This window comes from Rutilus rutilus (assembly GCF_951802725.1).
Source record: "Rutilus rutilus genome assembly, chromosome: 19".
NCBI lineage: Eukaryota > Metazoa > Chordata > Actinopteri > Cypriniformes > Leuciscidae > Rutilus > Rutilus rutilus.
This window is the reverse complement of record NC_140232.1, coordinates 1,055,713-1,077,597: the sequence shown is the minus strand read 5'-3', so window position 1 is coordinate 1,077,597 and position 21,885 is coordinate 1,055,713. Positions and strand designations below refer to the sequence as shown.

The window sequence follows — 21,885 nt, the reverse complement described above, 5'->3', positions numbered from 1 at the left end:
TAAAAACATCTCTCACATACAACAAAACTCCTCCGCCCCTACCATGCTCCCTGTCATTCCTGTACACATTATACCCAGGCATATTTACAACAGAATCTGGAGAGCTATGTGTCAGCCACGTTTCAGAGAGGCCTATAAAATCAATGTTGGAATTGCAGAGCAGATGTTCTAGCTCTTCTCGTTTAGGTGCCATACTCCTTATATTTAAATGTCCGCCTAATAAGCCTTTAGGTTTGGCTCGCGGATCCCATATTATTTTTGCCTGATTCAGAGTATGGAAAATATTAGATGATCTATGTCTTTTCAACACGGGATTCCTGGTTTTAGTCTGTATTGTTACTTGGGCAATGGGTGGAAACTGCGGTGTGGAGCACTCACCGGTAGAGGTGACAGTACCTGACTGCACTGCCGGTGACCGCAGCGGATTTTGGCTTGTCCATGGATATGAGACGTTTGCAATGGATCTTTGCAGTCGGCAGCCTGAGCCTGGTCTGGTAGTAGCTGGACTGCCGCTGCTGAGGCCTGAGCCTGGCCTGGTGGTAGCTGGACTGCTGCTGCTGAGGCCTGAGCCTGGCCTGGTAGTAGCTGGACTGCTGCTGCTGAGGCCTGAGCCTGGCCTGGTAGTAGCTGTACTGCTGCTGCTGAGGCCTAAGCCTGGCCTGGTAGTAGCTGGACTGCTGCTGCTGAGGCCTAAGCCTGGCCTGGTAGCAGCTGTACTGCTGCTGCTGAGGCCTAAGCCTGGCCTGGTAGTAGCTGGACTGCTGCTGCTGAGGCCTGAGCCTGGCCTGGCAGTAGCTGTACTGCTGCTGCTGAGGCCTAAGCCTGGCCTGGTAGCAGCTGTACTGCTGCTGCTGAGGCCTAAGCCTGGCCTGGTAGCAGCTGTACTGCTGCTGCTGAGGCCTAAGCCTGGCCTGGTAGCAGCTGTACTGCTGCTGCTGAGGCCTAAGCCTGGCCTGGTAGTAGCTGGACTGCTGCTGCTGAGGCCTAAGCCTGGCCTGGTAGTAGCTGGACTGCTGCTGCTGAGGCCTAAGCCTGGCCTGGTAGTAGCTGGACTGCTGCTGCTGAGGCCTAAGCCTGGCCTGGTAGCAGCCGTACTGCTGCTGCTGAGGCCTAAGCCTGGCCTGGTAGTAGCTGGACTGCTGCTGCTGAGGCCTGAGCCTGGCCTGGCAGCAGCTGTACTGCTGCTGCTGAGGCCTAAGCCTGGCCTGGTGGTAGCTGGACTGCTGCTGCTGAGGCCTGAGCCTGGCCTGGTGGTAGCTGGACTGCTGCTGCTGCTGCTGAGGCCTAAGCCTGGCCTGGTGGTAGCTGGACTGCTGCTGTTGAGGCCTGAGCCTGGCCTGGTGGTAGCTGTACTGCTGCTGCTGAGGCCTAAGCCTGGCCTGGTGGTAGCTGGACTGCTGCTGCTGAGGCCTGAGCCTGGCCTGGTAGTAGCTGGACTGCTGCTGCTGAGGCCTGAGCCTGGCCTGGCAGCAGCTGTACTGCTGCTGCTGAGGCCTAAGCCTGGCCTGGTGGTAGCTGGACTGCTGCTGCTGAGGCCTGAGCCTGGCCTGGTGGTAGCTGGACTGCTGCTGCTGCTGCTGAGGCCTAAGCCTGGCCTGGTGGTAGCTGGACTGCTGCTGTTGAGGCCTGAGCCTGGCCTGGTGGTAGCTGGACTGCTGCTGCTAAGGCCTGAGCCTGGCCTGGTAGTAGCTGGACTGCTGCTGCTGAGGCCTAAGCCTGGCCTGGTGGTAGCTGGGCTGCTGCTGCTGAGGCCTAAGCCTGGCCTGGTGGTAGCTGGACTGCTGCTGCTGAGGCCTGAGCCTGGCCTGGTGGTAGCTGGACTGCTGCTGCTGCTGCTGAGGCCTAAGCCTGGCCTGGTGGTAGCTGGACTGCTGCTGTTGAGGCCTGAGCCTGGCCTGGTGGTAGCTGGACTGCTGCTGCTAAGGCCTGAGCCTGGCCTGGTAGTAGCTGGACTGCTGCTGCTGAGGCCTAAGCCTGGCCTGGTGGTAGCTGGGCTGCTGCTGCTGAGGCCTGAGCCTGGCCTGGTGGTAGCCTGGTTACTGCTGCTGTGGTCGTGTCGAGGCGCAGGTCCACCATCTGATCTGGATTCGGCCCGGATCCGGCTGACTACATCATGCGTTGTGGTCGTGTCTATGCGCAGGTCCACCATCTGATCTGGATACGGCCCGTATCCGGTTGACAACATCATGCGTGTGGTCGTGTCTATGCGCAGGTCCTCCATCTGGTCTGGATACGGCCCGTATCCGGTTGACAACATCATGCGTTGTGGTCGTATCTATGCGCAGGTCCATGATCTGATCTGGATACGGCCTAGATTCGGCTGACTACATCATGATTTGTGTTTGTGTCCAGGCGCATGATCTTACATTGATAACAGGAAAATAATGCACCCAAGTTTGTTTCAGCGTGTTTGTTTAAGTGTCCCCAAATAAGCAAGGCAGTGGCAAGGAACCAAAACTCCATCAGTGACAGAATGGAGAAAAGAAAGCTTGGCAGAACCCAGGCTCAGTCACTCAGTTCTCCTCTGGCCTCTCAGCTGTGACATTTAGACCCGCAGAAAAGACAGCAGAAAAGAGAGCAAAATTTAAGTGTTTGAAATACACAAAGAAAAATAAATGTTTTCAAAGATTTACATGCACTGCAAATAATTTTGTTATCAACTTCTTTATTTAATAACTTCTAAAAAATTTAATAACTTAGCAAACACAATCGCACACCTGCAGGTGATAGGTACGTGGGAAAAAAAGACCAATTAAATAGGTAAAAAAATCTACAAAAAACAAGGCTCACTATCAGTACTTGCAAATGAGTATCAAAATTTTAATAGCAACGTTTTGGTCTCTATTTCGGCATTATGCCAGATGAAGGTCGTGAGACCGAAACGTTGGTAATAAAATTTTGATACTCATTTGCAAGTACTGATAGTGTGCGGGAGTTCCTTGTTTTTTGTAGATTTTTTTAATTACAAAATAATTAGTTTTACTCTCAAACGCAGTATGTTTGATTGAATAAAAAAGACACAAAGGAAACTCCATGGAAACGCCTTTCCAAAGAGGGAATTTGAAAAAAACTGTTACAGTTTTTCTCGTTTGCTTTAAACACATTTCTTGAAACTATGCCTTGTATTCTCAAAACCGTAAACACATATCCATAACATCTCACCCAGTTCCCCAAACATCCTAAGTTATGTTGCTTGTGGTTCCCCCCCTCACAAACCTTTTCACATGATGAACACAAAAGATACAACCAATGGATACATTGGCACATTTTTTTTATTCCTTAATGTAATGTACAGTACAATACTGGGACAGGGCAGAGGATCTCGTCCACATCACAGGCTATATTGGCCCTAGCCAGCGGGGGGGAATCCTCTAGTATGCCTGATCCACCGCTGTCACGCATCAACTGAAATATTTGGCAGGCTTCTTCCATTTCATCGTCTCTGTGTCCTAGAAAAATAGAAGTACTGATTATTGTAACACATCCTTTTTACAAAATGGAAGCATTCAGAAAACTCTATCTGTGTGTGAGGCAATCTGATGCATTTCTTTTTATTACAGTAGTATAGAGCTACAGCTACAGTACATGTATGTGTTGTAACAGCACAGTGACTGCATTCAACAGTTACAGTAGAGAGCAGTCTGAAGCACCTCTACTGTACCTGTTCTTCTCCATGAAGGTTCTTATGATTGAGGAGACGGTGAAGCGACTCAAGTTTGGCTGTACTCGTTGCCCAGCCTCCCTCATAGTCGAACCATAGACAAAGACATGGGCAACTAGAGTGGCACTGGTTTCAAACCGTATCAGCGCTCATAGAGATAAAAATTGATACAATACAGTACAGTAGGTACTCAATACAGTACAGTAGGTACTCAATGCAGTACAGTAGGCTACTCAATGCAGTACAGTAGGTACTCAATACAGTACAGTAGGCTACTCAATGCAGTACAGTAGGCTACTCAATACAGTACAGTAGGTACTCAATGCAGTACAGTAGGCTACTCAATGCAGTACAGTAGGCTACTCAATACAGTACAGTAGGTACTCAATGCAGTACAGTAGGCTACTCAATGCAGCACAGTAGGTACTCAATACAGTACAGTAGGCTACTCAATGCAGTACAGTAGGCTACTCAATGCAGCACAGTAGGTACTCAATACAGTACAGTAGGCTACTCAATGCAGCACAGTAGGTACTCAATGCAGCACAGTAGGTACTCAATGCAGTACAGTAGGCTACTCAATGCAGCACAGTAGGTACTCAATACAGTACAGTAGGCTACTCAATGCAGTACAGTAGGCTACTCAATGCAGTACAGTAGGTACTCAATACAGTACAGTAGGCTACTCAATGCAGTACAGTAGGCTTCTCAATGCAGTACAGTAGGTACTCAATGCAGTACAGTAGGTACTCAATACAGTACAGTAGGCTACTCAATGCAGTACAGTAGGTACTCAATACAGTACAGTAGGCTACTCAATACAGTACAGTAGGCTACTCAATGCAGCACAGTAGGCTACTCAATGCAGTACAGAAGGCTACTCAATACAGTACAGTAAGCTACTCAATGCAGCACAGTAGGCTACTCAATACAGTACAGTAGGCTACTCAATACAGTACAGTAAGTACTCAATGCAGTACAGTAGGTACTCAATACAGTACAGTAGGCTACTCAATACAGTACAGTAGGTACTCAATACAGTACAGTAGGTACTCAATACAGTACAGTAGGTACTCAATACAGTACAGTAGGCTACTCAATACAGTACAGTAGGCTACTCAATACAGTACAGTAGGTACTCAATACAGTACAGTAGGTACTCAATGCAGTACAGAAGGCTACTCAATACAGTACAGTAGGCTACTCAATGCAGCACAGTAGGCTACTCAATACAGTACAGTAGGCTACTCAATGCAGCACAGTAGGTACTCAATACAGTACAGTAGGTACTCAATACAGTACAGTAGGTACTCAATGCAGTACAGAAGGCTACTCAATACAGTACAGTAGGCTACTCAATGCAGCACAGTAGGCTACTCAATACAGTACAGTAGGCTACTCAATGCAGCACAGTAGGTACTCAATGCAGTACAGTAGGTACTCAATACAGTACAGTAGGTACTCAATGCAGTACAGAAGGCTACTCAATGCAGCACAGTAGGCTACTCAATACAGTACAGTATGCTACTCAATGCAGCACAGTAGGTACTCAATGCAGTACAGTAGGTACTCAATACAGTACAGTAGGTACTCAATGCAGTACAGTAGGTACTCAATGCAGTACAGTAGGTACTCAATACAGTACAGTAGGTACTCAATGCAGTACAGTAGGCTACTCAATACAGTACAGTAGGCTACTCAATGCAGCACAGTAGGTACTCAATGCAGTACAGTAGGTACTCAATACAGTACAGTAGGTACTCAATACAGTACAGTAGGCTACTCAATACAGTACAGTAGGTACTCAATGCAGTACAGAAGGCTACTCAATACAGTACAGTAGGCTACTCAATGCAGCACAGTAGGCTACTCAATACAGTACAGTAGGCTACTCAATGCAGCACAGTAGGTACTCAATGCAGTACAGTAGGTACTCAATACAGTACAGTAGGTACTCAATGCAGTACAGAAGGCTACTCAATACAGTACAGTAGGTACTCAATACAGTACAGTAGGTACTCAATGCAGTACAGAAGGCTACTCAATGCAGCACAGTAGGCTACTCAATACAGTACAGTATGCTACTCAATGCAGCACAGTAGGTACTCAATGCAGTACAGTAGGTACTCAATACAGTACAGTAGGTACTCAATGCAGTACAGTAGGTACTCAATGCAGTACAGTAGGTACTCAATACAGTACAGTAGGTACTCAATACAGTACAGTAGGTACTCAATGCAGCACAGTAGGCTACTCAATACAGTACAGTAGGCTACTCAATGCAGTACAGTAGGTACTCAATACAGTACAGTAGGTACTCAATACAGTACAGTAGGCTACTCAATACAGTACAGTAGGCTACTCAATACAGTACAGTAGGTACTCAATGCAGTACAGTAGGTACTAAATGCAGCACAGTAGGCTACTCAATACAGTACAGTAGGCTACTCAATACAGTACAGTAGGCTACTCAATACAGTACACTAGGCTACTCAATACAGTACAGTAGGTACTCAGTGCAGTACAGTAGGTACTCAATACAGTACAGTAGGTACTCAATGCAGTACAGAAGGCTACTCAATACAGTACAGTAGGTACTCAATGCAGTACAGTAGGCTACTCAATACAGTACAGTAGGTACTCAATGCAGTACAGTAGGTACTCAATATAGTACAGTAGGTACTCAATGCAGTACAGAAGGCTACTCAATACAGTACAGTAGGTACTCAATGCAGTACAGAAGGCTACTCAATACAGTACAGTAGGTACTCAATGCAGTACAGTAGGCTACTCAATACAGTACAGTAGGTACTCAATGCAGTACAGTAGGCTACTCAATGCAGTACAGAAGGCTACTCAATACAGTACAGTAGGTACTCAATGCAGCACAGTAGGCTACTCAATACAGTACAGTAGGTACTCAATGCAGTACAGTAGGTACTCAATACAGTAGGTACTCAATGCAGTACAGTAGGTACTCAATGCAGTACAGTAGGTACTCAATACAGTACAGTAGGTACTCAATACAGTACAGTAGGTACTCAATGCAGCACAGTAGGTACTCAATACAGTACAGTAGGCTACTCAATGCAGTACAGTAGGTACTCAATGCAGTACAGTAGGTACTCAATGCAGTACAGTAGGCTACTCAGTGCAGTACAGTAGGTACTCAATACAGTACAGTAGGCTACTCAATACAGTACAGTAGGTACTCAATGCAGCACAGTAGGTACTCAATACAGTACAGTAGGTACTCAATGCAGTACAGTAGGTACTCAATGCAGCACAGTAGGCTACTCAATACAGTACAGTAGGTACTCAATGCAGCACAGTAGGTACTCAATACAGTACAGTAGGTACTCAATGCAGTACAGTAGGTACTCAATGCAGCACAGTAGGCTACTCAATACAGTACAGTAGGTACTCAATGCAGTACAGTAGGTACTCAATGCAGTACTCAATACAGTACAGTAGGTACTCAATACAGTACAGTAGGTACTCAATACAGTACAGTAGGCTACTCAATGCAGTACAGTAGGTACTCAATGCAGTACATTAGGTACTCAATACAGTACAGTATGCTACTCAATGCAGTACAGTAGGTACTCAATACAGCACAGTAGGCTACTCAATACAGTACAGTAGGTACTCAATGCAGTACAGTAGGTACTCAATACAGTACAGTAGGTACTCAATACAGTACAGTAGGTACTCAATGCAGTACAGTAGGTACTCAATGCAGTACAGTAGGTACTCAATAAAGTACAGTAGGTACTCAATGCAGTACAGTAGGTACTCAATGCAGTACAGTAGGTACTCAATGCAGCACAGTAGGCTACTCAATACAGTACAGTAGGTACTCAATGCAGTACAGTAGGTACTCAATGCAGTACAGTAGGTACTCAATAGAGTACAGTAGGTACTCAATAAAGAAACAGGCAAAATTTCAGAGCTGGGTTTGACAGTGTCAATCACAACACTCTGGATGGTCATCAAATGGTTCAGGTCATACTAAGAAGTGAGAGGTTATTATGTGAGTATAGGAGACCATAAGTCTGAGTGGACATCCTTACAGTTTTTTCCAATTGCTAACACACAATTTTGCAAACTAGACTGGTTTTTATCAAAATACTATTCACATTTCACAAAACCACACACCCAAACTGCAAAATACCTCATATATCCTGCAGAATGAAGCACTGCAAACAAAACTACATATAGCATTATCAAAATCAAACTTTTGCACGAAATGGCACACACCTCATTCATATAAACAGATGTTTGTCTAACCAACTACACACTGTTGGGCATAATGAAGAGCACTCTCATCTTTAGTATGCTTTGCCATAATACTAAAATAGTTCAAATTGTAGAAAATTCTTCAGATTGTTCACATGCACAGAAATATTTGCAGAGACACACACATGCTGTTGAAACATTTATTTTTTTATTTTTCACCAAACAAGTCAGTGCAACATATGCACAGCTGATATATTTACACTGGACTGAACAAAAAATATGCTCACAAAAAACAGTAAACTGAAAAAGATTGAAGTGTTAACAATTAACCATTGAGGTGTTTGGTCAGGTGACACATGTATCGGCCAATCAGATCATGGAGTGTCATTTTGAATGGCAGTGTTTTGAAATGGCAGACATGTGACTTTATATCAGATTGTTGTGTCTTATGTAGAGAACTGTGTTCAGTGTGTTTACAAAGTGCCATTTTGAATTGCAAAATGTGTGTAAAGCAGAAAATGTGTTTAGACTTTTGGAGACTTGAGAAGAGGTTTTGCTCTCTGTGTGTCAGTTTAAATAACTGCTGTTCATGTCATTTTAATGTGTCAGCAATTGGAAAAAAAAACATACGTTTATTTCATTCTGTTCATCACGGGACAACTGAAAGATGATCTGCTCTTCAGCGCCTCCTGGTGTGTGTGAGGAGTGATGACGGTAATAACACACTGATTACTCTCTCGCGCCCCCTGTGGACACAGCGGGAACTACAGGTGACTGACAGGAACTACTCTGAAGCTGCGATTAATATAATGCAAAACAAAGGAATTAAATATTAGCCTAACCAGCATGGTTACTGTCAGAATAATAAAGAAATACATATTTTTTCAGATACATTTTTATAATCAGCGATATGATGCATAACAACTTAAATATTATATCTTATTACAATCAAAAAATAAATGGAGCAGTGTCTTCCTCAGTCTTACAGAATACGTATAAATTGAAAACATAAGCAAAAGGAGCGATTTGGGAGCTAGTTGGATAGATATTATGCAGTATCTTAAAACGCTGTATTTGTCATGTACTTTTACAGTGAATATCGTCACAAATTGATCCAGTAAAAGAGGATGTGGAAACTATATCATGTAGGAATTACTTCACATGTTTTATTATTAATTTTCTTTTCTTTTTTCTTTATCAAGAGAGTCCAAACTCTCTTCTTTTTTATTCATTTTTATTTATTTATTATATACTTGAAGAAAAAAAAACATTAACAAGATAACATAATACATTCCAAACGCTCTTCTTTCTTTTTCTTTCTTTTTTATTTATTAAATGCCAGTCACATTACAAATAATAAATATGACAATAGTCCAACACATAGTATAATTTTTTTTTAACAAATATAGACAACAAATAGTAAAGTCCAAAGTCTCTTCCCTACTGGCAGAAAGCGTGCGTCTGACGTCATCAACGTCTCCCTGTCGTCGCCGGGTGATGACGCGTTTAGCGATCGCCATCATAAAGTTGCAGCACATTGCTAAAGGCAGACACGAGTGACATGAGCTCTTAAGCGACACTCTTCATGTGTGTATAACAGCCCGTGTCGCGTGTGTTGTGTTCGCGAGGTGATTGCGTTCGCGAGTCTGAGGCGGTGTGTGTGCGCGCGCGCTGAAGGTGAGTCCTCGCGCGCCAAAACACGTTATAAACACTGTTTACCTCAGTGTTGTGTTCAGTTCACATGTCAGATCAGTGTGTGTGGGATATGCGCGTGCTCGCTCTGTAAACACTATATATTTATATACTGTATATGTTTATACACCGGATAAATGAGCTAGCGTGTGTTTCTTTAGCGAATGAGCTGGTAATGTATTGTAAAGAGGCTTTCAGTTCATATTAGCAGGTGTTTCTGCTGGATCCAAGTTCAACTGACACACACACACACGTGATGAATACATGTGTTGATATTTTCATCTATTGGTTTATTCAGCTTTATCACAGGCACTGCGATATTAGTGGCAACCCTGAGTGAGAAACTCTTGATTAATCATTATAATTCTGATTTCTTATCAGTTGTTCTGTTACATTCAGCATGTCATGTTGTTGGCCTTGATGACCTTACTGTTGATTTAGTCTTTTCTTCTTCAAGTTTTACTCATATACAGTCAAGCCAACATTTATTCAAACACCGTCAACATTTCTCACAGTTTATTCGCTATAGTTTAGAAAATGGTGATAAAATATGAGCAGAACTCAGTTGATATTTGACTGGTTTTGTCCGTCCTTCTGTTAGACTGTCTCACACATGAATTATGTTGAATATCTGTCAGCTGTTAGATTTAACTACACAATTAGATAATACCAGTTTAGCTCAACCAATCACCAAGCAATGCTTCATTTTGTTCAGTCTGTGTAAAAAGAGCATTAGCAATTAAAGAAAACACACTTCAGCAAAACATGATCCGGTCAAAGTGTCCCAATCATTTTTAGTCCGAAAGTTGTATAAATTTTACTGTATGAAGAATTTTTGGGTATAATATGTCACAGTTTACTTTATCTTGCTCTCCTCACTTACATCAATGAACTATAGTGTCCTGATCACACTAGTAAACAAAATGAAATTATATCTGGTGTTTGAATAACTTTTGTTTTGACTGTTTATTTATGGATTAATGTGTTGGGAGCTGTGGTGGAGAATGACGTGAACATCAGGTGTGGTTGTGCACAGGATCACTGAGGCGTGTGTGTGTGTGTCTCAGGGCTAATGGCGTCTGGAGATGGAGGAGGTGTGGACTCTAAAGCGGAGCTCAGTGCTTTACTGGAGCAGTGGGAGAGAGAACAGCAAGCGGGATCCAGCGAGCTCCTCAACATACTGACCAAGTGAGAAACACCCGAGATCCTTAACTATAGCCTTACAGAGACCGTTCTAGATGAACCCTCAGAGTCCACGACACACCTATAGCCTCACAGAGACCGTTCTAGATGAACCCGCAGAGTCCACGACACAACTATAGCCTCACAGAGACCGTTCTAGATGAACCCGCAGAGTCCACGACACAACTATAGCCTCACAGAGACCGTTCTAGATGAACCCTCAGAGTCCACGACACAGCTATAGCCTCACAGAGACCGTTCTAGAAGAACCCGCAGAGTCCACGACACAGCTATAGCCTTACAAAGACCGTTCTAGAAGAACCCTCAGAGTCCACGACACAGCTATAGCCTCACAGAGACCGTTCTAGAAGAACCCGCAGAGTCCATGACACAGCTATAGCCTTACAAAGACCGTTCTAGATGAACCCGCAGAGTCCACGACACAACTATAGCCTCACAGAGACCGTTCTAGATGAACCCTCAGAGTCCACGACACAACTATAGCCTTACAGAGACCGTTCTAGAAGAACCCTCAGAGTCCACGACACACCTATAGCCTCACAGAGACCGTTCTAGATGAACCCTCAGAGTCCACGACACAGCTATAGCCTTACAGAGAGCGTTCTAGATGAACCCTCAGAGTCCACGACACAACTATAGCCTTACAGAGACCGTTCTAGAAGAACCCTCAGAGTCCACGACACAACTATAGCCTCACAGAGACCGTTCTAGATGAACCCTCAGAGTCCACGACACAGCTATAGCCTCACAGAGACCGTTCTAGAAGAACCCGCAGAGTCCACGACACAGCTATAGCCTTACAAAGACCGTTCTAGAAGAACCCTCAGAGTCCACGACACAGCTATAGCCTCACAGAGACCGTTCTAGAAGAACCCGCAGAGTCCATGACACAGCTATAGCCTTACAAAGACCGTTCTAGATGAACCCGCAGAGTCCACGACACAACTATAGCCTCACAGAGACCGTTCTAGATGAACCCTCAGAGTCCACGACACAGCTATAGCCTCACAGAGACCGTTCTAGAAGAACCCGCAGAGTCCACGACACAGCTATAGCCTTACAAAGACCGTTCTAGAAGAACCCTCAGAGTCCACGACACAGCTATAGCCTCACAGAGACCGTTCTAGATGAACCCTCAGAGTCCACGACACAGCTATAGCCTCACAGAGACCGTTCTAGAAGAACCCGCAGAGTCCACGACACAGCTATAGCCTTACAAAGACCATTCTAGATGAACCCGCAGAGTCCACGACACAACTATAGCCTCACAGAGACCGTTCTAGATGAACCCTCAGAGTCCACGACACAGCTATAGCCTTACAGAGACCGTTCTAGAAGAACCCGCAGAGTCCACGACACAACTATAGCCTTACAGAGACCGTTCTAGATGAACCATCAGAGTCCACGACACAGCTATAGCCTTACAGAGACCGTTCTAGAAGAACCCGCAGAGTCCACGACACAGCTATAGCCTTACAGAGACCGTTCTAGATGAACCCTCAGAGTCCACGACACAGCTATAGCCTTACAGAGACCGTTCTAGATGAACCCGCAGAGTCCACGACACAACTATAGCCTCACAGAGACCGTTCTAGATGAACCCTCAGAGTCCACGACACAGCTATAGCCTTACAGAGACCGTTCTAGATGAACCCGCAGAGTCCACGACACAGCTATAGCCTTACAAAGACCGTTCTAGAAGAACCCTCAGAGTCCACGACACAGCTATAGCCTTACAGAGACCGTTCTAGATGAACCCTCAGAGTCCACGACACAACTATAGCCCATAGACTGTAAAAAAATATGGACGACGCCCCTTCGCTCTCTTCCATTGATGAGAACTGAAGCCGCCAGAGTCCCGATATGGCGCTGACATATTGGAACTTGAGTCTGCGCAGTAGGGATCTCGGGACCAGACCTGCGCAGTAGTGAGCAGGAAGTAAAGCCGCGAAATCAACGCTCCGCCCTCACTCTCGCAGAATGCACTGAGGGAGAGTGGATTCTGCACACTTTTTTACAAATTGATTGCAGTTAGACAAGAGGCTTGTTAAAATATAGTAAATACAATCTCCTCAGTCCTCCGAAGATCCCGAAAAAATGTCCGTTGGTGCTTCAGTGACTACTTCGCTCAGAGAACCTGTCAATCACAGCTGTCAATCATGACGTTACACCACCGCATCACGTAACTAACTAAAAGCCAACTTATTTTTGAAACGGACACTTGAACTTACATCAGCGTGATAAAAATGACAGCAAATGAAATAAACCACCTTTGGAAAAAAGATATTTGAAGTGTAATTTAATTATTTAGTTGGTCTCACGTCCCGCTGAATAACAAGGGGAGGCGGGACTTATAACCTATACTAGGACCAGTCACCGGGGGGCGATCGAGACGTTTTGGCTTCACTTTTGAGGGCTTGTGCGGCACGCTTGCTATAGCCTCACAGAGACCATTCTAGATGAACCTGCAGAGTCCACGACACAGCTATAGCCTTACAGAGACCGTTCTAGAAGAACCCGCAGAGTCCACGACACAACTATAGCCTTACAGAGACTGTTCTAGATGAACCCTCAGAGTCCACGACACAACTATAGCCTTACAGAGACCGTTCTAGATGAACCCTCAGAGTCCACGACACAGCTATAGCCTTACAGAGACCGTTCTAGAAGAACCCGCAGAGTCCACGACACAGCTATAGCCTTACAGAGACCGTTCTAGATGAACCCTCAGAGTCCACGACACAGCTATAGCCTTACAGAGACCGTTCTAGATGAACCCGCAGAGTCCACGACACAACTATAGCCTCACAGAGACCGTTCTAGATGAACCCTCAGAGTCCACGACACAGCTATAGCCTTACAGAGACCGTTCTAGATGAACCCGCAGAGTCCACGACACAGCTATAGCCTTACAAAGACCGTTCTAGACGAACCCTCAGAGTCCACGACACAGCTATAGCCTTACAGAGACCGTTCTAGATGAACCCTCAGAGTCCACGACACAACTATAGCCTCACAGAGACCATTCTAGATGAACCTGCAGAGTCCACGACACAGCTATAGCCTTACAAAGACCGTTCTAGAAGAACCCCCAGAGTCCACGACACAGCTATAGCCTCACAGAGACCATTCTAGATGAACCCTCAGAGTCCACGACACAGCTATAGCCTTACAGAGACCGTTCTAGATGAACCCGCAGAGTCCACGACACAACTATAGCCTCACAGAGACCGTTCTAGATGAACCCTCAGAGTCCACGACACAGCTATAGCCTTACAGAGACCGTTCTAGATGAACCCGCAGAGTCCACGACACAGCTATAGCCTTACAAAGACCGTTCTAGAAGAACCCTCAGAGTCTACGACACAGCTATAGCCTTACAGAGACCGTTCTAGATGAACCCTCAGAGTCCACGACACAACTTTAGCCTCACAGAGACCGTTCTAGATGAACCTGCAGAGTCCACGACACAGCTATAGCCTTACAAAGACCGTTCTAGAAGAACCCCCAGAGTCCACGACACAGCTATAGCCTCACAGAGACCGTTCTAGATGAACCCTCAGAGTCCACGACACAGCTATAGCCTCACAGAGACCGTTCTAGATGAACCCTCAGAGTCCACGACACAGCTATAGCCTTACAAAGACCGTTCTAGATGAACCCGCAGAGTCCACGACACAGCTATAGCCTTACAGAGAGCATTCTAGATGAACCCTCAGAGTCCACGACACAGCTATAGCCTTACAAAGACCGTTCTAGATGAACCCGCAGAGTCCACGACACAGCTATAGCCTTACAGAGAGCATTCTAGATGAACCCTCAGAGTCCACGACATAGCTATAGCCTTACAAAGACCGTTCTAGATGAACCCTCAGAGTCCACGACACAGCTATAGCCTTACAGAGACCGTTCTAGATGAACCCGCAGAGTCCACGACACAGCTATAGCCTTACAAAGACCGTTCTAGAAGAACCCTCAGAGTCCACGACACAGCTATAGCCTCACAGAGACTGTTCTAGAAGAACCCTCAGTCCACGACACAGCTATAGCCTCACAGAGAGCATTCTAGATGAACCCTCAGAGTCCACGACACAACTATAGCCTCACAGAGACCGTTCTAGATGAACCCGCAGAGTCCATGACACAACTATAGCCTCACAGAGACCGTTCTAGAAGAACCCTCAGAGTCCACGACACAACTATAGCCTCACAGAGACCGTTCTAGATGAACCCGCAGAGTCCATGACACAACTATAGCCTTACAGAGACCATTCTAGAAGAACCCTCAGAGTCCACGACACAGCTATAGCCTCACAGAGAGCATTCTAGATGAACCCTCAGAGTCCACGACACAACTATAGCCTCACAGAGACCGTTCTAGATGAACCCTCAGAGTCCACGACACAACTATAGCCTCACAGAGACCGTTCTAGATGAACCCGCAGAGTCCATGACACAACTATAGCCTCACAGAGACCGTTCTAGAAGAACCCTCAGAGTCCACGACACAGCTATAGCCTCACAGAGAGCATTCTAGATGAACCCTCAGAGTCCACGTCACAGCTATAGCCTTACAGAGACCGTTCTAGAAGAACCCGCAGAGTCCACGACACAGCTATAGCCTCACAGAGACCGTTCTAGATGAGCCCTCAGTCCACGACACAGCTATAGCCTTACAGAGACCGTTCTAGATGAACCCTCAGAGTCCACGACACAACTTTAGCCTCACAGAGACCGTTCTAGATGAACCCTCAGTCCACGACACAGCTATAGCCTCACAGAGAGCATTTTAGATGAACCCTCAGAGTCCACGACACAGCTATAGCCTCATAGAGACCGTTCTAGATGAACCCTCAGTCCACGACACAGCTATAGCCTCACAGAGACCATTCTAGAAGAACCCTCAGAGTCCACGACACAGCTATAGCCTCACAGAGACCGTTCTAGATAAACCCGCAGAGTCCACGACACAACTATAGCCTCACAGAGACCGTTCTAGATGAACCCTCAGAGTCCACGACACAACTTCAGCCTCACAGAGACCGTTCTAGATGAACCTGCAGAGTCCACGACACAGCTATAGCCTCACAGAGACCGTTCTAGATGAACCCTCAGAGTCCACGACACAGCTATAGCTTCACAGAGACCGTTCTAGATGAACCCTCAGAGTCCACGACACAGCTATAGCCTTACAGAGACCATTCTAGAAGAACCCGCAGAGTCCATGACACAACTATAGCCTAACAAAGAGCGTTCTAGATTAACCCTCAGAGTCCACGACACAGCTATAGCCTCACAGAGAGCATTCTAGATGAACCCTCAGAGTCCACGACACAGCTATAGCCTCACAGAGACCGTTCTAGATGAACCCTCAGAGTCCACGACACAGCTATAGCCTTACAGAGACCATTCTAGAAGAACCCGCAGAGTCCATGACACAACTATAGCCTTACAAAGAGCGTTCTAGATTAACCCTCAGAGTCCACGACACACCTATAGCCTCACAGAGAGCGTTCTAGATGAACCCTCAGAGTCCACGACACAGCTATAGCCTCACAGAGACCGTTCTAGATGAACCCTCAGTCCACTACACAGCTATAGCCTTAAAGAGACCATTCTAGAAGAACCCTCAGAGTCCACGACACAGCTATAGCCTCACAGAGACCATTCTAGAAGAACCCTCAGAGTCCACGACACAGCTATAGCCTCACAGAGACCGTTCTAGATGAACCCGCAGAGTCCACGACACAGCTATAGCCTTACAGAGACCGTTCTAGATGAACCCGCAGAGTCCACGACACAACTATAGCCTCACAGAGACCGTTCTAGATGAACCCTCAGAGTCCACGACACAACTTTAGCCTCACAGAGACCATTCTAGATGAACCTGCAGAGTCCACGACACAGCTATAGCCTCACAGAGACCGTTCTAGATGGACCCTCAGAGTCCACGACACAGCTATAGCCTCACAGAGAGCATTCTAGATGAACCCTCAGAGTCCACGACACAGCTATAGCCTCACAGAGACCGTTCTAGATGAACCCTCAGAGTCCACGACACAGCTATAGCCTCACAGAGACCGTTCTAGATGAACCCGCAGAGTCCACGACACAGCTATAGCCTCACAGAGACCGTTCTAGATGAACCCGCAGAGTCCACGACACAGCTATAGCCTTACAGAGACCGTTCTAGATGAACCCTCAGAGTCCACGACACAGCTATAGCCTCACAGAGAGCATTCTAGATGAACCCTCAGAGTCCACGACACAGCTATAGCCTCACAGAGACCGTTCTAGATGAACCCTCAGAGTCCACGACACAGCTATAGCCTCACAGAGACCGTTCTAGATGAACCCTCAGAGTCCACGACACAGCTATAGCCTCACAGAGAGCATTCTAGATGAACCCTCAGAGTCCACGACACAGCTATAGCCTTACAAAGACCGTTCTAGAAGAACCCGCAGAGTCCATGACACAACTATAGCCTTACAAAGAGCGTTCTAGATGAACCCTCAGAGTCCACGACACACCTATAGCCTCACAGAGAGCGTTCTAGATGAACCCTCAGAGTCCATGACACAGCAAAAGCCTCACAGAGACCGTTCTAGAAGAACCCTCAGAGTCCACGACACAGCTATAGCCTCACAGAGACCGTTCTAGATGAACCCTCAGAGTCCATGACACAACTATAGCCTTACAGAGAGCGTTCTAGATGAACCCTCAGAGTCCACGACACAGCTATAGCCTCACAGAGACCATTCTAGAAGAACCCTCAGAGTCCATGACACAACTATAGCTTTTTTATATGTATAAGATGAGTCATATTTACAAAAACAATTCATCACATCTTTGAGTTTTATTTCAGAAGCATCATACAACACTACATTCTCTCGAACAAATGATTCAATAACAAATACATTTTTTAAAGTCACTTTTCGCCCCTTAGTGACAAAACTATGTAATCGATAAATGCGTTATTTTAAGCACCAAGTTTCTATCAAAAGCTGATTTTCATCGCTATCGTAGACATCAATGTTCATATCTGAACTTGAAACTTTTATCCAAGTACTTCTATGATAGTGTTAGTGTAATATTGAGCTGTACAATTCTGGATAAATAAAGTATGATTTTTTTTATTTATTTTTTTAGGAGATCACGATTCTGAACAGACTACTAAACGTCATTTACTAGAGGTTCTGACAAATTGCTGCTGTCTATTTAAAAATATTGAATTAATAATTTAATTAATTTGAAAAAATTATTGTTTTAACAAATGAACGACTCGCTCATAAAGTCTTCACTGGTTTCATTACTGGATGAATCAGTGTTTCTGAATGAATCTCTTGAGTGAATGATTCAGTGACAAACACATATTTTAACAGTCTCCTGTCGCCACCTACTGGTGTAACGATGTAATCAATACAATCTTTATTTGAAGCGTTAATTTGCTTTTAAAAGCTGATTTGCTCCATTCTGATCTCTACAGTAGACATCAGTGTTTATATCTGAACTATAATCTTTTCTCCCATAATAATCTGAGTGATTGTAAGACAGAACTAATGATGCTGTGATGTTGAAAAGACTGTTAGTGAAGCTGTTTCATATCTATTCATGACGACGGCTCTCTCTGGATCAGAACATCTGAGTGTTCCTGTGATCACAGGGTTAATAGACAGAGCAGAGTCACTGTCACTGAGGAGTAAGATCACTGGTGCTTGAGTCCAGATCGCCGTCTTTTAACGGTTAATCGCGCAGCTCTACAAGGCGAATACCCAACTTTATATATGTTCTGCAGGATCCTGCTTTCCATTACCTGTATCTGATTGGACAGTCCCGCTTTAATGCAGTAATCTCACCTAATTACCCCTTTAGTTAGATTTTACCAGAGAGAATGTTGGGTTATGCAACAGACGAGTGCCTTCACACAGTTAATGAACGCTTCATATCAGCCTTGATGACCAATATGCAGACGTTATTAATCTATCGTGTACCGCCGATACATCAGTGCATCTCTACAGTCATAAGTGTGATGCATCATGGTCAGTGTTGAGTGTGTAATGCATTACAAAGTCATTACAGTCATTTATTTTACATTGACTCTCCTGTCATTTGTTCTCCATTTGAGACAATATATTTAGCCTTTTGTTATTAATATCACTGCTGTTGTTATAAACTAAAAGATGAAACTGAGTTCTAAGTACATTAAAGTAGCAATGTTTGTTATTCAGGTGGTTTACAATGTTTATGTAGCTGTTATTTAAAGACACTTGTGACAGCACTTTATTGCACTCTTTTGGACTCTTAGGTTTTTTTTATGTAGAAGCACAAGTGAAATGACAGTATTGAGTGTTAAAACAGTTTGTTGAGTTCAGTGCTGTTATAATAGTCAAAAACAGAAATAAAACAAATATCAGTTCTGTATCAACATGCTAATAATCAATATCGGTTTAAAAAACAAACAAAAAAACAATATCATTCGATCATTAAACAGAACAAACAGAGATTAAAGATGTCTAAGTAAGTTTGTAAGATGTATTGAAGTAAATGTATCTAATTAAAGGTATAGTTCACCCAAACATTATTTTAAATAAATTCATTTGCATTTGCTCACCTTCATGTCGTTCAAACCTGTAAGACTTTTGTATTTAAACAAGTATATTTAAATTTTGTTAAATTACAAATGCAATGAAATTTAACATCTAAATGTAACGTCTAACCTTAAAATGTGTGTTGTAATGTAATGTAAACACTTTGGTCAGATCAAGAATAATTTATGCAGTTTTGTATGATTTATGTGAAAGAATGAAGAGCCCATCTCTGTCCATGCTCAGCTGGTCGAGGCGGATGGGGGATTCAGAGAGTGTTTGGTGATATGAAATGTAATACTTTTATACCCCTTTTCCACCAAGGCAGAGCTGGTGCTGGTTCGGAGCCAGAGCCTAGTTTCAAATCGGTTCTTTGTTTTTCCACCGCCAAAGCACCAGCTCCGAACCAGTAAAACTGGTTCTTAAGTAGTACCAAATCATTGCAGGGTCTAGAACGGAGCCAAGAAAGAACCGCTTGCGTCAGGGGCTGGGGGCGGGGTTACCGTGACCAACAAGACGAATAGAAACTTGTGACCGCCATTTTTAAATAGCAGCTAGTCGAGCTAATAGCAGCTCGATCATAATATCCGTAAGTTACGGCGAGCTGCACGAACGCGTTGGATTCCGATGTATTTTTGCAAACCCATGACCATCCATAGTATTGCAACGTCCGTTATTGTTGATGGCTTGTTCGAGATGCATCGGAGCGGCGAGGACCGATCGGAGCTGCGGGAGTGTTTGGAAAGCATACGACTCCTTGTGCTTTTAGATCGCTATCGCAGTGCTTTGATGTCATGCGGCGATCGATCTGCGAGAAGCCGATGCATCTCGAACAAGCCTGGCGTGTTTGTGTTTGGCGCTACCGCACTAGCGGTTGCTGGGCAACATGAGACGTATACAGTGACGTAAGATCTGGCTCTGTTGTGGCTCTCTAGCCGGTGGAAAGGCAAACCGGTTCTTAGTAAGCTCGTCAGTCGAACCAACTCTGAACCGGCTCTGGCTCTGAACCAGCACCCGGTTCTTGTTGGTGGAAAAGGGGTATTAGAGAGTAATTAGTACAGAAATCGACACCATTGACAATGTAATTCGTAGCTAATAATTAATGACGTTGTTAGAGTAACTTCCCCAACACTGATCGCGGTGTGATGGAGTAACTTCCCCAACACTGATCGCGGTGTGATGGAGTGACTTCCCCAACACTGATCACGGTGTGTTAGAGTGACTTCCCCAACACTGATCACGGTGTGTTAGAGTGACTTCCCCAACACTGATCGCGGTGTGATGGAGTGACTTCCCCAACACTGATCACGGTGTGTTAGAGTGACTTCCCCAACACTGATCGCGGTGTGATGGAGTGACTTCCCCAACACTGATCACGGTGTGATGGAGTGACTTCCCCAACACTGATCACGGTGTGATGGAGTGACTTCCCCAACACTGATCGCGGTGTGTTAGAGTGACTTCCCCAACACTGATCACGGTGTGATGGAGTGACTTCCCCAACACTGATCACGGTGTGATGGAGTGACTTCCCCAACACTGATTGCGGTGTGTTAGAGTGACTTCCCCAACACTGATCACGGTGTGATGGAGTGACTTCCCCAACACTGATCGCGGTGTGTTAGAGTGACTTCCCCAACACTGATCACGGTGTGATGGAGTGACTTCCCCAACACTGATCGCGGTGTGTTAGAGTGACTTCCCCAACACTGATCACGGTGTGATGGAGTGACTTCCCCAACACTGATCACGGTGTGATGGAGTGACTTCCCCAACACTGATCGCGGTGTGTTAGAGTGACTTCCCCAACACTGATCACGGTGTGATGGAGTGACTTCCCCAACACTGATCGTGGTGTGTTAGAGTGACTTCCCCAACACTGATCACGGTGTGATGGAGTGACTTCCCCAACACTGATCACGGTGTGATGGAGTGACTTCCCCAACACTGATCACGGTGTGTTGGAGTGACTTCCCCAACACTGATCACGGTGTGTTGGAGTGACTTCCCCAACACTGATCATGGTGTGATGGACTGACTTCCCCAACACTGATCACGGTGTGATGGAGTGACTTCCCCAACACTGATCACGGTGTGTTGGAGTGACTTCCCCAACACTGATCGCGGTGTGATGGAGTGACTTCCCCAACACTGATTGCGGTGTGTTAGAGTGACTTCCCCAACACTGATCGCGGTGTGATGGAGTGACTTCCCCAACACTGATCGCGGTGTGATGGAGTGACTTCCCCAACACTGATCACGGTGTGATGGAGTGACTTCCCCAACACTGATCACGGTGTGATGGACTGACTTCCCCAACACTGATCGCGGTGTGATGGAGTGACTTCCCCAACACTGATTGCGGTGTGTTGGAGTGACTTCCCCAACACTGATCGCGGTGTGATGGAGTGACTTCCCCAACACTGATCACGGTGTGATGGAGTGACTTCCCCAACACTGATCATGGTGTGATGGACTGACTTCCCCAACACTGATCACGGTGT

The 21,885-nt window shown here is 45.4% G+C and overlaps 2 protein-coding genes across 3 annotated transcripts in view; both read left to right on the top strand.

Moving 5' to 3' along the window:
• Positions 1-21,885, top strand: part of LOC311278748 (nuclear factor 7, ovary-like) — a 1,193,180-nt gene that overhangs the window by 973,256 nt on the left and 198,039 nt on the right. The gene's annotated exons all lie outside the window — the stretch shown is intronic.
• dcaf1 (ddb1 and cul4 associated factor 1) overlaps positions 9,400-21,885 on the top strand; it is a 58,630-nt gene continuing 46,144 nt past the window's right edge. Inside the window, exons 1-2 of one of the 2 annotated variants that reach the window (XM_084389750.1) lie at positions 9,400-9,577; positions 10,660-10,780. In XM_084389750.1, coding sequence (XP_084245876.1) covers positions 10,665-10,780 — 116 coding nt within the window. In that variant the 5' untranslated portion in view covers positions 9,400-9,577; positions 10,660-10,664. The remainder of the gene's footprint in view (positions 9,578-10,659; positions 10,781-21,885) is intronic. The other variant, XM_084389749.1, reaches the window with a different exon arrangement.